Below are 17946 nucleotides of genomic sequence, written 5' to 3'. Positions count from 1 at the left end.
GGGAAAAAAATTATGAGTGTAAATGTAGCAGACATACGATAATTTTTTAATTACATATAAAAAAATTATACTTATAAAAAAAGTACTCATTAATTTTTTAAATTTTTAATTGTGCATTTTTTAAAAATTTCATTCCATTAATTATTTACTCTATTTATTAAAAATTAAAAATTTTTCTGATGTCTGCTACATTCACACTCATAATAATTTTTATGATGATCCTGAAAATTGACAGATAATCAACAATTTTCGGATGTTTTTTTCATCAAATCGATAAAAAAAAAAAAAAAACCAAAAATCTACACATGTAGAAAATTTGAAAAACTATAGATGCAATTTCTTCAAATATTTTTTTTTCATAATTTATCGTTTTGAAAAAAAATAAAAAATTATTGAACGTCGGCTAACTTCAGTATCATTTTTATGAATTATCAGTTCCAAAGTTATTTTATAAATGAAAATAAATAAATCAATTGATGATAATCAAATACAACATAATAATTGAGAGTTAATATCAAGATCAACTGTTTTGATAGAAAATTTAAACAAAACTGAAAATTCAACTAAAAACGAACCTCGGTGAGTCACTGACTTTAAGTACAGCGCAGTAGAAATGCGCAGAAATTTGCGCGGGAACAGAATCAGAAAAAAATTTATCTCAAGCATTCTGTTATGATAAAATAATTATAATAGTCATTACTTTTAAAAACATTTAAAATGGATAATGAAAATGAATCTAATAATAATACTCAGCAAAATGAACTCACTGAAGAAGAAAAAGGTCAGTGACAATTATTTCAATTGTATTTTTAAATATTTTTTAGAATTTCTAACCTTAAAATTATTTGTTTACATTCAGTTCAATATTTATTTAATTAAAATTTTAATCAATTACCTAAATAATTATTTTAAATAAAAAATACATAAAAAATTATAATAATGAAATTCGATTATTTCTAATTTTGAAATTTCCTGTAATTAAGATTGTAAATTTTTATTTATTTTTGTACGCAGTAATAACGCATTCAAAATATTTTTAAACATAAAAAGCATGTGAATTTATTATTTTCATTAAAATTTTTAATCATACTGAAGTTAGCAAACGTCTAATAATTTTAAAATTTTTTTTTAAATAATAAATTATAAAAAATGAAAATATTTTAAAAAATTGCACCCATAAATTTTTTAATTTTCTATATCCGCATATTTTTTTTTATAGTTGATTTTTTAAAAAAAAATCTAAAAATTTTTAATTGTCTATTAACTACAGAACCGTAATTTTTGAATTAATAAAAATTAGATAATTATTGGAATAAAATCCATGCTTGGAAACAATAATAGAATAATTTTAATTGCATTAATAACAAAAATGTAAGACGTAACTCCACCGGTGTGTAAACCTTTCAGTTAATTGAAACTCTTAATAAAAACAATTTAAATAAATAAGTTTTAAAATGAATTTAATGTATTATTGGATGTTACAAAAAAAAACCAAAAATTTTGTATAGTAATTTTGAAAATAATACGTCTCTCATATTTTTTCGGTATATATTGTATGGTAAAAATTTTTTTTTGTATGAAATAATTATTTTAAAGTAAAATATTTATTTTGTTTTGTCTCTAGAATTATTGGAAGCTAAGAAAGCCAAAATAAGACTGCAGATTTCCCAGTTGGAAGATTTAATTGAAGAAATGACTTTACAATCTGAAATTGTTAAATTTGGAGATCTAGATATTGATCCCAGTTCTTCAGCTGCTTCAACTGTACCTGAATCATCAAGCAGAAATATTGATGATGAATTAGAATATGATTTATTCAAATTGTCAGGACTTTATTGTGTAAAGTGCACAAATAATGAGTATGTTTATAATTTTTCGCCGACGTCAAACTATGAGTTCCCGTACGCGGTACAATTTTTTTTGGATGACAATAAAATTACTTTAGGGAAATGGGCATTGCCATGGGGTATCAAGATTGAGCACATTTTAAAAGAAACTCCGCTGGAAAAGTCATCACAAGTGTCAACTTTTTTAAGGAATTGCAAGCGACATATTAACTGTCACGATACACGAAGGCAACAAGTTGAAGCTCTCAAAGTATGTTTCATACAATTATTTTTTTAAATACACCGTAATTATTAAACGAATTGAAGATTATTATCGTTCGTTTTAAAATGAATATGACAGACCCAGAAAAAAATAAAACATTTATCATTAATTATTAACTCAAGAGTTTTTAATTTTTACACAGGGTTCAAAAATTAAAAAATAATTTATTTTTTATTTTTAAATTGACATTAAAGTGCCTTATAACGGAGCTCATGGAGAAAAAGGGTCTGAAATACAAAAAAAAAGAGCATAATTTTGTGATTTTTTTTTTTTCCGAGTACTTCTTTTATTAAAATTCTTAAAATTTGTGATATTATTAAGCATCATTTCAAGAACATTCTGCTAAATTTTCATAAAAAAATATTAAAAAATAAGCCAGTGGTAGTGGGGAGAGACGAGTCACTTTAAAAAAAAGTCTTCATGCGGTAGTCAGGATAACTCATGACTGCCTTATCTAAAATCAAGAAACCAAAAAGATTTCTTTAGTACGTAAATTTATCTTGGATTTGAACGAAGGAATAAACAAAATATTTATTTTTGAATTTTTAGTAAAGGTGCAATCAAAAAACTCTGATTTTTGCCAAAAATTCTTCCTTTCGTTTAATTAAAAAATAAGTAGGTATTGAAAAAAAATCCTTGGTTCAAATCTAAGATAAACTTATGTACTCAAAAAATCTTTTTGGTTTTTTGATTTCAGATGAGGCAGTCATGAGTTATCCTGCCTACTACATGGAGAATTTTTTTTTAAAGTGACTCGTCTCTCCCCACTACCACTGGTTTGTTTTTCAATATTTTTTTATGAAAATTTAGCAGAATATTCTTAGCATGATGCTTAATGATGTCACAAATTTTAAAAATTTCATAAAGAAGGTACTCTGAAAAAAAAAATCACAAAAATATACTCTGTTTTTTGTATCTCAGACCCCTTTTCCCCCTTAATTAATTTAGTAATTAATTAACAATTTAAACAAATTTGATTTCAGAAATCTACTTCAACAGTAAAAAATATCAGAGTCGAAGGGTCTCTCGGCTATTTGTACATTTATATAGATTTATTATCAGTACATAACAATGAACTAGACTGCAAGCATAATTTAGCACTACATATCTTCTACGACTCAGGTGAAGTGCGACCACATTTAATAAAAGTAAACACAAATTTAAATAAGGAAGCAGGTGAAGATCTCTTATTGAAAATGTCTAGATTTGCAAAAGGTTTTAAACGACACAGTCTAGAAGAAGCTTATCAGTTGATTGTAGAAAAAGATCATCCAGTGTTTGTATGGAAGCCAGAAGAAATTCATGAAAATTATCAAGATTTTCCTGTAAATTTTTAAATTTTCAATACTTATCGATACATTTTTATTCAATTATTTCATTTTATATCGTGATTATTTTTTTTTATTCAGGACTTAGGATTAGATGACTCTGCAATCAGTGATGAAGAATCTGAGGAAGAGGTTCAACAACCAGGAAAACGAAAACGTGCCAAGAAACGTGTCATTACAAAAGGAAAAAACGCGAAAAAAAATCAAGTTACTGAAAATAGTGAAGGCAAAGATTCTTTTGAAAACTCAGAGAATGAAACTGCTGTTGAAAATAATGAAATAAGTAAAAAGAAAGTAACTAAAAAAAATGTATCTATAGGAACTAAACCTGGAAAAGGTAAAAAATCACCGAGTGTTAATAAAACACCCAGACCTGCAATCGCCAAGTCACCTGGAGCTAAGTCTATAAAAAATCAACCCGATAAACGACAGACCAGATTGAGTTTCAAAGGAGTCCCTCTTGATAGTTCTAATGCACGAATTTCACCTCGAAGACAAGAATTTAATCAGCGTAAGCGGGATACAAGCACACCGAAGGTAAATAGGTTAAATAAAGTCCCCATTGTGCCGCTCACACCCATCAGTATTAGTTCTATTGAAGCTAATTCTGATGATATCAATAGAAGTAAAGGCGACAGTGATCAGAAAAGAGAAAAAAAGGCTGCTAAGAGACAAAAAAAAAAGTAAGTATTTTTAGTTGATAATTAAAAATAGTTTTTATTTGAAGTGGAGTAAAAAAATAAGTGTAATTTTTAATAGCGTAAAAGTTTGTAATTCATAGTTATAATAAATTATTTTTTATGTTTAAATATTTATAAAATGATATGTTTAAGTAAATTGATCAATTACAATATTTATGATCGATATCCTAAATTATTTGTATATTTCATCACACAAAAAATGCAAAATTAATAAAAAATTTTTATTTTTTATAAATTCATTTCTCGGGATTTTCTCTGCGTATTTTTTTTTTTTTTTTAGTTATAAAACTATTCCTTGAAAAATTAGTCGTTATAATTGATGTTACATGGTGGCCACATTTCTGTAAAACCTGGAAATGTCAAGGAATTATGAATATACTGGAAAAATCAGGGAAAAGTCTGGGAGTTTCGTCACAAAGTTGAAAAAATTTTTACTTTCTTATTATTTGATTAAAAAAATCCGATGAATTTTTTTTTCTGTCAAAACTGTTCAAAAATTGGCGCGGCGCGAATACAATTGTAATACTGTCTTGAAAAAAAATTAGTAGAAACTAATTCCAATAACGAAAAAATGAAGCAGTTAGAATTAAAAAGGCTGTTGGAAAAAAAAGTCTTAGTAGAAACCAATCGTCAGGATCTTCAAGCTATTAACATGCATATTGACAAGTTGAAAAACCAAAAACATTAAAAGTATACATAAGTAGTGAACTAATAAGTTTCACTATATTTATTATTCGCGTACTTGATTGATATTTTATTAACATTCCATAAAACGTTCTTATTTTTGAAATTTATTCTAGTGAAAATGAAAAATTAATTTATATTTTATTATAGAGTAAGTTATAGAAAAACATAGATTTAAATTAAAAAATAAAAAATCATTCATTTAATAAATAAAAAAAAACCTGAACATTGACAAATAATAAAATAAAATTTCATTTAACGACAACGATTGATTATTTATTGAACTGACTTAAATAATTTTATTTTGAGTTAAATAAATATTTCCAATGATTTAATATTACTGCATATGGTCAGGGAATTTTTTAGTTAATTGACTGGAGCACCTGGAAAAGTCAGGGAATTCAAGTTTCCAAAATCTGTGGTCACCATGAATTGTAATCGAGTAAAAATGCCACTCTTTTTAAAAAGTTAAAAAAATATTTTTATTGAACAACAAATTAAAATAACTACAATCTTTACTCATAAGTAATTGAATTCTGGCACGTGGCCAAATTGGGATGATAGCCAAAAAGAAAAAAAAGTAATTAAATTATACATGAACATTAATGGAAATCCATTCTATCGAAAATTTCTGTCTCAAAATTATCATGAACTTGATTTTTAAAATGGGCAACCATAAATGGATGTTTCTCAGTTTCGTCATCATCAAAACCCACGATCCCTACTTGTTCCGGTCTAGCGTGGATTAATTCTTTTCCATCAGTTATTATAGTCACATTAATACCTCTATTTCTTTCCGGATTTTCACTCCAATATTTGTAACCATCAGTAATATTAATTTTAAACCATCCGACATAATTCTCTGGCATTTTGACTGAATTAACATAAACACTTTTATAATCTTCGATCACTCGATATATAGTTACGTTCAATGATCGATAATAATCTATTTCAGCGTAAGAAAATTCGCGATACAGATGTAATTCAGCGAAAATTAAATTTTTATTTCCTTTAGTATTAAACCACATGTAGTCCACATAATCCGGCTTACAGAAATGATTGTCCGGATGCTTGGCCATAAAAGTCGAAACAGTATCGTCGTTATTACTGTTTTCATAATGCTTCAATGAAAAAATAAATGACGATTCTCTAGACATTCTTCTAATATTCATCCGGTCTAGAGATAAATTTTTTGGACAATTTATTTCATTTGATAATTTTTGTAGATTTAAATTATCTGAAAATGTCACTTTAATTTTTGACAAAATAGTCAATAAAATAATTATTGGTTTGTACATTTTTTATTTAGTAATCAACGGAGACTTTTTATTGCAACGAAACACTTATGCTATTTTGAAATACTTAATGACGAGTAACGTTTGATAAAAATTTATAGCATGTTTTTTAGATCATAAAATGACTATGATGCGTCATTAAAGTTATTAAACAATTTAGCTGAAAGAAATGATCAATTACTGTTAAAATATTAATAGAAATTTTTTATGACGTAAATTGTACGAATTGTTTTTTCGGTGATTTTTTATCTCGTGGAAATTCTGTCAACGTTGCTAAATCATCTACCCTGATAATAATTAAATATTTTACAATTTTTTTATTTAATTAAAAAAGATTTTTTTTTATTAACTATTAAAATTTCTATGTAAAAATTTATTGTTAAAGTTATTCTCAGAAAGTGCCCCGCCCTCTTTTTAAAAATATTCAATGACTTTAATTGTCATAAGCGTATCAATATTTTATCAATTAATAATTAAAAAATAATTAAACCATTAATTGAAAAAACAACGATTTCGTCACTTATAGATTAAAAAAAAAAATTACATAGAATTGATATCAATTGGGAGTTAATCGAAATTTTTTAAAAAAATTTCAAGAAAATCTTAATGTCGAATAATCGAATTTTGAAATTCGAATTTTCAAATTTTGTAATAGTTGTAAGTAATTTTTTTTTTTTAATTAATTAATAAAATTTTAATACGGTTATGATAATTGAGAGTCATTGCATATTTTTAAAAAATGTGGGGCACTGTCTGAGAGTGCCTTGAATACAAATTTTTAAAAAATTTTGAAATTTAAAACGTCTCAACTATCAAATTCATAGAAATAAGTTTCATAACGTAGTTAATTTTTTACAAAATTATTTATATTAATTTTTGTCTTATCTTCAACAGTTGAACTACAATTTTGATTTGAAGTTTTGTAAAAAAAAAAAAAAAAAAAAAAAAAAAAGAATTGAGTAAATAAAAGAATTCATTGGATTCTTTAAAACTTATTACCGCCTAAATTACTTAAGTTACGGAAATAATGATAAAGACTTTGCGTAATTATGGATAAGTACGACTCCATGTATTTTTAAGCGCTGTTGAAAATTTTCTTTAAAATTAAAAACTAATTTCTTGAAATTTAAATCATCTAGAGATATAAAATATAAATAAAATTATTTTTCTACTATTTTAAATTTAGCGTTAAAAATCTTGCAAAATTATCTATTATACTAAAATTTAATACTTGGATTTTAAATGGCTTGAAAAAATTAATAATCATTTTTTAAAAATTTTTATAAAAAATTTCATCATAAAATAATTTTATGAATTCTGGTTTCTAGAAATTTTACTAATCATTTCCTGTCAAATAACTGTGCAATTCTTTTTTTCAGAAACAAAAAAAAATAGATCCAATTATCTAATCAATTAGAAAGTTCATTCAACAGTTGAAAATTTTATTTTTTGTTTGTTTAAAACTACAGCAATATTTTTATAAAAATATTAAATTACTTTCCTAATGGGTGTGGTGCATCCCTACAGAAAATTTCTTTATATTATAAAATCTCACAAAGTTTTTCTCTACACAAGTCAACTCTACAGATAAATTTTTACATCGCAACAACTCTACAAACGATTATTTTCGCGTCTATCCATCTCTACACGAGAACATCTTTCAAATTAAAAATCTCTACAGCGATTATTTTTACACAGCGCTAAGTTCAAACAATAGAATTTTTGTTTTGACATTTTATTAATAAAGTAGTTTAATTATACAAAAGAATGAATAAATCGAAGTGAAATTAAATTATTAATATATTACAAAAGTGATGACTCATCCCCATAACAAATTTAAAAAACTTAGGGGTTGCTGCTATTAAACTGGTGGTCTGATGTCAACATTTTATATCAATTTATTATTTAATCAGTATTAATATTTGTTGTTGTCTTCATATTTTTATTTTTAATAAAATATTAATTTTTTAAAAGTTTTTTTTTCACATATCCCTTTAATTAAAAAATAAAGCTTAATTTCTAAATAATTTTTTTTTGCATTTAAATAAATTTTTATTTTTCCAATACATCAGAATAAATTCTTATAAATAAGTATACAATTAAAACAAATATATAAAAAATTATTGACATTCACAGCTAGCCACATTATCATAAATATACTTCAAAACATAATTACTAGTATTAATATAATAAAAAAATGGTTTTCCCTTCCATCTTCGTGGCCTGCAAGTTTCTGTGGATCTTTGATAATTATTTCTCCAGTTATAATTATATCCATAATAATTATTAACTCTTAAATATCCGCAGCTTCCAGCACAGTAATTAGTGTAGTATTTTCTAGGAGCAATAACCCAAAACTTATCACTCTGATCAAGATCAACAAACTTCGATTTTAAATTACATCCAGGACTATTTTTTCCATCTGCCTCATTATTATTATTATTATTACTATAAGTCGTAAACATATTTTTTTTTTTCATTTCCCTATAGAAATTAATCTTCCTATTGTCCTTGAAATATCCGATTAAAAATGGACGTCTCTCCTGAATTCTCGAAAATCCCGACATTCCCAAATCTTTGAATCTAATTTTACCAGCATTTGTATCATCATCAATCAGCGTAGCAGTCAATTGTACACCCTCATTGTCTTGCGGGTACTTTGTCCAGTATTTAAAACAATCAGTTAAATTAAATCGTACCCATCCGCTGTAATCATCATCAACGATAACAGAAATGTTGTTTTTTATTGATGTCTTTCTTTTATAAAAATCAACACAATAAGCACTGATCGATATTTTGGATCCTCTTATTTTAGCTAATGAACTGTTACGATAAATTCGTAACTCGGCGGCAATAATTCGTTCATTATTTATTTTTATTAATTTTCTTGTAACATCAAACCAAAACTTGTTTATTCTGTTGTAAAATTGATGAATCTTTTGATTCTCATGATATAATTTAGGCTGGAAAGTAATCAACATGTTGCTTTTTTGTAATTTATCAATATCATACATGTTCAATGTTTCCGGTATGAATCCATCTTCTGGTAATTCTTCGACAATGTAGGAATAAATGCTGTTCAAAAATATTCCTGATGAGTCGTGCAATACGTCCGTGCGATTTATTTTATAAGGAAGATCGGGAAGTAACCATTTGGAGTTATCTTCAATTTCTTGAGTGTGTTTAGGTTCCGGAAAGGAATCTCTGCTCGATTTTGATAAGTCTCTTGATATTGCCACTTGATAAGTAAATTTAAAACTTGATAACAAGCACAAAAAAATTATTAAGTCAGTTAACATTTTTGAAAATTTATTTTACACCACTGACACTGAACTGTTGACTATTAACTGCGAACTGTTTGAATGAAGAATGAGTGTGAGCTGTATGAACTTATGGATACGAATGAATAAGTAGAGCGCTGAGGGTAGAGAAGGTAGGGTATGTAATGAGGGAAATATGGTCATTAAAGTCTAGACACTGGCGCCGAAGGGTGGATTTAAATTTTAAGTCTTAAAATTAGTACTATGGTAAATTAAATTTAAATGTCTGGGTAATTATATTTTGGAGACAAATTGCAGGCAGATGTTTAAATTACCTCAAGTGGTAATATGTTCTTTAATTGCTACTTATTTATTTTTCTAGGAATCTAATTTTTATTTAATTTTTTATTCAAAAGTTTAAATCTGATATTAGACTATAAAATAAGAATGCTGTAATGAATTTTAGTTATACTATTATATATATTATAGTTAAATTATTTAGGTAAATTTGACTGAAACTTAAAAATTTTGTAAAAATTAAACTTTGATTTTTTTTATAAATTTTGTATTTCTTTTTAAATTAGCACGAATTTTTGAGCAACACGAAATATGCGGGTAAAGCGAAGCATGTGGAAAGTTTAATTATAATTTAATTTTGTTGTTAGTCCTGATTTTATGTATTTTTTATGCTGCGTTATATTCTAAATATACTCATGGATTTCAATAAACTATGGTAAGATTAAAAGTAATTCATTAAGGAAGAAAAAAGGACTGAGATAAAAAAAAAGATCATATTTTTGAGATTTTTTTTTTCACAGTACCTTGTTTATTAAAATTCTTAAAATTTGTGACACTATTAAGCATCATTTCAAGAATATTCTGCTAAATTTTCATAAAAAAATATTGAAAAACAAGCCAGTGGTAGTGGGGAGAGACGAGTCACCTCAAAAAATAAGTCTCCATGCCGTAGGCAGGATAACTCATGACTGCCTCCTCTGAAATCAAAAAACCAAAAAGATTTCTTTAGTACATAAGTTTATCTTATATTTGAACAAAGGATTTTTTTTTCAATACCTACTTATTTTTTAATTAAACGAAAGGAAGAATTTTTGGCAAAAATCAGAGTTTTTTGATTGCACCTTTACCAAAAATTAAAAAATGAATATTTTGTTTATTACTTTGTTCAAATCCAAGATAAGCTTATGTACTAAAGAAATCTTTTTGGTTTTTTGATTTCAGATGAGGCAGTCATGAATTATCCTGCTTATCGCATGGAGAATTTTATTTTAAAGTGGCTTGTCTCTCCCCACTACCACTGGCATATTTTTCAATATTTTTTTATGAAAATTTAGCAGAATATTCTTGAAATGATATTTAATATCACAAATTTTGAGAATTTTAATAACGAAGGTACTCTGAAAAAAAAAAAAATCACAAAAATATACTCTTCTTTTGTATCTTAAACTCTTTTCCCTTCTCTATTCGGTCTTTTTTATTGTATAAAAATCGTTAATATCAATTTAAAAAAATTTAAAATCGATGAAATTGGTGTTATTCATTTTAAAGATCTTTTTTTTGGCTATAAGTAAAAAAAGCTATCAATTCATTTTTGATCATTCGTTTTTGAACAGCAAAAGTTTAAAAATGTAAGGTTTTTTTTTTTAATGAAAATTTTTTTTTTGTTAATTCAAGAATATGAATATGAATTCAATTAAAAATCAACAATTTAATTACGAGAGAGTTTTTGATATTTTTTTCAATTATTATGATCTTACTTCCCTTGTGTGTAATACCCTCTTTTGATGTGTAATATACTAATTAATATGTAATCACTGGAGTAAATTATTATTAATTAATTAAATATGTAAATAAAAAAATAAATAAATCAATTAAATATATGTTTTATTAAAGAAATAACATCAACATAAACTTTAAAATTTCTCATAATAAATTTTAAAAGCACAAATATTTATCATATATTATATGTATGTTGTAAATTTAATTAGGCATATGATTATTTTAAGTTAAGATTGCAAATATATAGATATCAAGATATAAATTTATATTAAAAAGCACCAGTCTCTTAAATTAAATATTTGGTATCATATATATTTGATGAATAGTATTATTGGTAATTTAATTTAGTTAATAGTATATAAAGTTATAATGACCAGTGCTTTTAAATTATTGGCTGATTAAAAGCTAACTTTACCGCGTACTTTAAAAAATCCCAAGGAATTGCGATTGTGTAGAATTGCACCTAAGCCCAAATAATTTTCAATAATTATCTGTTCCTTAGTAAATTCACACTGAATATTAAAATGAGTCATTAATGCGTCATGAAAATCATCAACGTCGAATCGTTTTTGTTCCTCACTTGTGCCTAAAAGTATAAGAAAAAAATTTTGTTTTAATTATTTCAGATAAATTGATTTAAATAATTTGGTAATTTACTTTTATGCCAGTATAGTGGGTGACTCGTGAATGTAATCCATGGAATACGTTTAGCAAATGGATTCCATTTCTTATCTAATGATAAGGGTTTGCCTTTGTTCCACATTATTTTTACACCAAACATGTTCCTTTTTCTAAATAATAAACAATTTTACGGTTTATTTTATTAATTAAATAAATAAATAACATCAAAAAAAAAAAAAAAATACAATTTTTAGAAAATATGATAAGGCTTTAAATAAAATTTTTTTAAAAACGATATATAAAAATATATAAGACAAATCGATCATATATGTTAAAAAAAAACTGCTTAATAGGGTACATAAATATTAAATTTTATTAAAAGCCAAATTTATTCTAATAATTATTCGATAATAAATTTAAACAAACAACAAAATTTCTTATAAAAATAATAAAATTAATTTAAAATACTGTAATAGAAATAAAATCTTAAAAAATTCATGCCTACTAAATGCGGGTATTATTGCAGTTTGTATTTTAAGCTTGATAATGTAATGACATGTAACAATTTGTTGCGTAGAAGAAATTTTTAATCACTCAATAGTATCAATGTAATAGTAATTGTAACTATTAATTTGTTTTTATCAAATTAATAGCTGTACTTACAGATATTTTTCATTTAGTAATTTCAGTTACGACGATTGTCAAAAGTAAACGTTAATATCTCACGTTTTTATTTATTTATTGATTCAATAGCAGAGTTACAAATTTTTCAATAAAAAAAATTACAATTACTATTATTCAAAAAATTAATTATTGAAATGATTTTAATTAATAATTTTTTTAAAAATGGGAAATGAAAGTAAATTATCTTAATTAATTATTTTGTCTAAAATTGTCAATTGAGAATATTTTAATTTTTTGTAAAATGGGGAATAAGTATTTCAATTTTTTTACTTTTTAATAATGGGTAATTAAAAGTATTTGAATTTTTAATTTTTTGAAAAATGGATAATTAAACAGTGCATCAAAAAAATCATTTAACTTAACAAAAAGGCAGGGTTAAAAACTCAAATACTTAGTTAGATTAAATTCAAAATAAAAAATGCATCTGTGATTAATTAGAATAAAATAGTTAAGAATGAAAAGTGTGTTAGTAAGTCTGTTATTTCTTCTTGCTGATGAAAAATATATCCAACTAATAATTAATCCAAAAGATGAAGTATTTGATATTTAATTGAAAAAAATTCTCTGATATTTATGTAATTTTATAATATACTATTTGTTTAATAATTAGCAATCTATGTTTCATGGCTTAATTAATATATTTATAATTTACTTTGACCATTCTTAGTATTTGATACTCAATAATTTAAAATCGTTAGGGTACTTAGTATTATACTCCAACCTTATAAAATCTCCGGGTAGGGGAGACCTAGATATCGCAGGTCAGCTTAAAATATCTTTAAAACATCAGAGATAACATGATTCGACGGAAAGTGAAAAAAAAAATTTTTACCAAATTTTTGAAAGGGCCTCTGTGCCCCAGGAGGCTGTAACACTCCGATCTTCCCTATGTACTTTAAATTTTTCTATTGATTACCGTTCATTTTATGTAAATATTGTTTTATTATTTAAAAAATTCTATTTTTTTATTTTAATTAAGCTTTACATTAACGGTAAGAAAGGCGAGGTAACTTTCATTAATTATTGACAGCATTTTTATGAATACAGCCTTGTACTTTCTATCGCTATACCCATATTTACTCTATTTCAATTAAAAAAAAAAAAAAAAAAAAAAAAAAAAAGTATACATAAGTTAATTAAAAAAAAAAAAAAAACTATTCCACTAAAATATTAATTTTTCATTTAATAATAAATATAAGTAAAAATGAATTACTATTAGAAAAACTATTAAAAAAAATCCAAAGATTAACAATTAAAAAAAAAAATTTTGCTAAGGTGTAAAGAAACAATTTTTTTTTTTGTATAAAAAATACCTAGGTTCAAATTTAATATCTGATCTCGAAGCCAAAGATGACCATTGTTGACGTACTGCACAATGTATCACCGATGACACACCTTCAGCAAGACCATTCAATCGCCTAAATATTATTTTAAAATTTTAAATGAAATAAAATACCATTTTTATCTCACAAATAATTCACCAATAATAATTTATAGATTTAAATTATAATCGTAACTTTATTTTAACTGATTAAAATTTCTGAAGAAGTTAAAAAAAAAAGATAACATACGGTGCAATTGATGTTTTTGGATACTCCAATTCTCCATAAGCGATCGTGTCAACTTCAATCATCGGTACTCGATCGAATTCTAATAATTTAAGTGATATGAAGTCATATTTTATTGTGTAAAGTGCATTTTTAGTTAATAAGACAACTCGTTCTTTTTCAGTATCCCAAAGACTTATTCTAAAAAAAAGTAATTATTTAGTTAATTAATTAATTTAAAAAAATTAAGGGGGAAAGCGGGTTTGAGATATAAAAAAAAGAGCATATTTTTGTGATTTTTTTTTCAGAGTAGCTTCTTTATTAAAATTCTTACAATTTGCGACATTATTAAGAATCATTTCAAAAATATTCTGATAAATTTTCATAAAAAAATATTAAAAAATAAGCCAGTGGTAGTGGGGAGAGACGAGTCACTTAAAAAAAAAAATCTCTAGGAAAATTCATGACTGCCTCATCTAAAATCAAAAAACCAAAAAGATTTCTTTAGTACATAAGTTTATCTTGGATTTGAACGAAGGAATAAACAAAATGTTCATTTTTGAATTTTTGGTAAAGGTGCAATCAAAAAATTGATTTTTGCCAAAAATTCTTCCTTTTTTTGATTAAAAAATAAGTAGTTATTGAAAAAAAAAATCCTTCGTTCAAATCTAAGATAACTTTGTGTACTAAAGAAATCTTTTTGGTTTTTTGATTTCAGATGAAGCAATCATGAGTTATTCTGCCTATTGGAGAATTCTTTTTTTAAAGTGACTCGTCTCTCCCTACTACCATTGGCTTGTTTTTCAATTTTTTTTTATGAAAATTTAGCAGAATATTCTGAGCATGATGTTTAATAACGTCACAAATTTTAAGAATTATAATAAAGAAGGTACTCTAAAAAAAAGCTACAAAAATTTACTCTTTTTTTGGGTATTTCAGACCCGTTTCTCCCCGTAATTGATTTATTGAATTACTGGGTATTATAATTACTCAGTTAGTAGCCAAGTGCCAATAATTTCATCATTTTGATCAGTAGCCAAAGTTTCCCGACACTCTTTGATAGCTCGTTCAACAACTTCATCGCGGTCAGAAAAAAAAGTGTGGACATCAATATTTTTATATGGAATACTCACAACATGGGCATTATCTTTTTTAATTTCATTTTTTTCATTACTCAAATCATCCCGCGTATTTTTATCTGTAATATCAACCGGCGATAAAATTATTATAATTTTTTTATCACGAGCTGTCAAACTGACATATGACAATTTGACAGGTGTAAAAAAAAAATGTTTATGAATTATAAATTAGTGATATTTTTATATACTCATAATTTACCATTATTATCATCGACTTTATTAGTTATTCTCAATGTAGCGGCTTCAAAATTAACTGAATTTACTTCGTCCAACTGATTATGGTCTAACATTTTATTATATTTTTCTTAACTTTCTAGGCTGGTGTACAGATCAATATAGAATATATATTATATATTTTTTATATGAGGGTATTTTATATTTTAATTCTTGTTTTTTAAACTTTTAAATAACTTTCTTTAATTCTTATTATTAATAATATATACGCTCTGAATACACGTGTAATTAAATTGTATCGAACCTTGAAACCTTTCAAATAATATCTTTGTATGTACGCGTAGTAAATGTTAAAAATATATATATTATTATTCTATCATTTTCAAGCCATCTAGTGGTTCGAGATATAAACAAAATTATATGGGTATACAAAGGTGTAAAATTTATGTTATCATGAATTATCACTTTAATGATAAAATGAAATTTGCATAAATTAATTTTAAAATAAAAAATTTATTTTTTTAATGATCCTATTCTTAATAAACAGAAAAAAAAACGTATTAAATTTTTAGTTATTTTTATTAAAATTAAAAATTTATTAAAATTTTTTAATCCACTTGTGGAAAATATTTTTTTTTTTTTCAATTAAAATTATAATTCCGCTAAATTTATAAAATTATATAAAGTGTAAAAAAGTTTGGTAAATCCAAAAGTGCACGACTCTTTTGCTCATTTGATCGTGGAAAATAAAAATAGCTTCCAATACATTTTTTGTAAAGTTACAAAAAAAAAAGAGCAGTGCAAAGAAAAAAAAAGAAAAATGTACAATAAAAGTTTCAAGGACAGTTTTTTTTTTTTCTTTACACTAAACTAGAAAGTTTAATTTTGCTCCAAAAAATAGTCAAATGTATTTTTTCGCACAGGTGCGACTGGTATGACGAAAGTATCCTGAAAAACAAATTGTCTTCAAACAACAAAATGATTTGATTGCCTATTGCCAATCATATATTTGATTGTTTTAATGAACTGTTTTATAATCCACCAATAAAACAAAATATTAGAAACTACAAAATATTAAGTAAAGAGAATTACGTGATAAGTAGCAAGCATAAAATCAAATTGACTGCCTGTATTAGAGCTTATAAAGTATAGTCATAATGAAATATATTAGTTAGCCTTAGATGCTAAATTATTAATAATAATTGAATATTATTTTAAAACGACAGAATATCTATTTGACAGTTAAATGAATCCATATTTAGAAAAATAATTTATTTCCTTAACACGTATTTTTTCTTTGTACTTTGACAAAAATTATTCAAGGAAACTTTTATGTCATAGTGTACCCTGATTAAAAAAAGGGATTTAAAATGATTCGAAATAAAAAATTTTAAATACTTTTCAATACTTTTGAATACCTTGAATACTTTGGAATCCCTCTTCTTATGGGAATTTAACATTGCAAATCGTTTTAAATCCCTTTTTTTAATCAGGGTAATACGGGATACCCCTGTATTACTATCAAAAAAGGGTTAGCGTCATTGTGCTAATTTATAGCGGGTAAAAATTCCAATAAATGCTTCAAGTTGGAAATATAATAACTCTTAAATAAGTTTCTTACCAGGGATACTTACAAGCTGTGGGCGCGATCTAGTGGCGAGCACTGAACTACTCCCGCTGCTGCTGCTTAGCACCATAACTTCCTCTCCACCATATTTATCATTTCTCCCAAAAAATTATTCTCTTAGTTTAAGTCTTGATGCAAGCCAACAGCAGCGGAAGTAGTTCTATGAACAATTTATTCAACGTCTTCATTTTATTTTATTTATTACATTTATTATGTTTTCTTTCATTCAATACCCTTGAGAAATTTCAAGTACGGAAAACTGACCAATGAAATTAAATTTCCGGGTGCTCAGTTGTTGAAAAATTTGAATCAGCCATAATAGATTTTGATAATCAGAAGTTAAATGGCGTTTTCTTGGGAGACATTTAAAAGCTTAAATAATTTTCTGTTAAATTAAGTCTTCGACCATCATTCACAAAATGGATTCAACGGACAATTGAATATTGAATATATATGTATATTTTGTAATTCATAATTTTTTTTTTTTTTTTCAAATTGTGTTTCAGAAACCAGAACAAATTTCAATGGCGCCAATTATACTAAAAGCTGTGGCTACATCACCAAGAGAGGAAGTTAGAATTTCAAATATATATACACTCAGAGAAAATTCAGGATTATTATAGAACGTAGTAACTGCCTGGGGTATAAAAAATTATATTGAATGAAATACTTAATAGTATTGCTTTACAAAAATATCACTCTCATGGTTTTAATTAAGTAAAGACTCTATAGAGTTTTAATTAGAATTATTTTTTTTTGAAAGTTAAAGTTTAATTTCAAAGACAAATTATTTATTGAGCCATTAATAATGAATATTAATTTCTTGATGTAATATAGGTTATACTATAACACGATCGAAAAAAGGACTTATCATTTCGTCAAATGACAGAAGTGTACTGATACCAAAATGGTTTTCAAGTTTGGAATATAACACTTCTGAGATAAATATCTTTCCAGGGACACTACAGCGGCTGGGCGCG

General features: G+C 25.2%; 2 protein-coding genes across 3 annotated transcripts; one reads left to right on the top strand and one right to left on the bottom strand.

The window, feature by feature from the left end:
• Positions 1-634: 634 nt before the first annotated feature.
• LOC103568609 (uncharacterized) lies at positions 635-4310 on the top strand. The gene is made up of 4 exons (XM_008545542.3): positions 635-781; positions 1625-2097; positions 3093-3434; positions 3519-4310. The coding sequence occupies exons 1-4, from the start codon at positions 718-720 to the stop codon at positions 4122-4124; spliced, it is 1485 nt and encodes a 494-aa protein (XP_008543764.2). The 5' UTR covers positions 635-717; the 3' UTR covers positions 4125-4310.
• Positions 4311-11262: 6952 nt separating this feature from the next.
• Positions 11263-15681, bottom strand: LOC103568608 (tumor protein p63-regulated gene 1-like protein). 2 transcript variants are annotated; one of them, XM_014440768.2, is made up of 6 exons: positions 15365-15681; positions 15017-15224; positions 14051-14227; positions 13793-13897; positions 11832-11965; positions 11263-11760 (listed from the first exon to the last, which is right to left on the bottom strand). In XM_014440768.2, the coding sequence occupies exons 1-6, from the start codon at positions 15453-15455 to the stop codon at positions 11573-11575; spliced, it is 903 nt and encodes a 300-aa protein (XP_014296254.1). In that variant the 5' UTR covers positions 15456-15681; the 3' UTR covers positions 11263-11572. The 2 variants fall into 2 exon arrangements, with proteins under 2 accessions (XP_014296254.1, XP_014296255.1); XM_014440769.2 differs by lacking the exon at positions 13793-13897.
• Between the last annotated feature and the right edge of the window lie 2265 nt (positions 15682-17946).

This window comes from Microplitis demolitor, chromosome 9 (genome assembly GCF_026212275.2).
Source record: "Microplitis demolitor isolate Queensland-Clemson2020A chromosome 9, iyMicDemo2.1a, whole genome shotgun sequence".
Classification (NCBI taxonomy): Eukaryota; Metazoa; Arthropoda; class Insecta; order Hymenoptera; family Braconidae; genus Microplitis; species Microplitis demolitor.
Note: the sequence above shows the minus strand (reverse complement) of the source record. Positions and strands in the feature narration are given on the sequence as shown.

Bases quoted from the DNA above. Each gene is read 5' to 3' on its own strand.
- LOC103568609 (XM_008545542.3), top strand. From the start codon at position 718: ATGGATAATGAAAATGAATCTAATAATAATACTCAGCAAAATGAACTC. The intron at 782-1,624 runs GTCAGTGACAAT...TTTTGTCTCTAG, and splicing joins ACTCACTGAAGAAGAAAAAG to AATTATTGGAAGCTAAGAAA. The intron at 3,435-3,518 runs GTAAATTTTTAA...TTTTTTATTCAG, and splicing joins AAAATTATCAAGATTTTCCT to GACTTAGGATTAGATGACTC.
- LOC103568608 (XM_014440768.2), bottom strand. From the start codon at position 15,455: ATGTTAGACCATAATCAGTTGGACGAAGTAAATTCAGTTAATTTTGAA. The intron at 15,225-15,364 runs GTAAATTATGAG...TTGATATTACAG, and splicing joins TAAAGTCGATGATAATAATG to ATAAAAATACGCGGGATGAT. The intron at 11,966-13,792 runs GTATTTTTTATA...TTTATTATTTAG, and splicing joins GATATTAAATTTGAACCTAG to AAAAAGGAACATGTTTGGTG.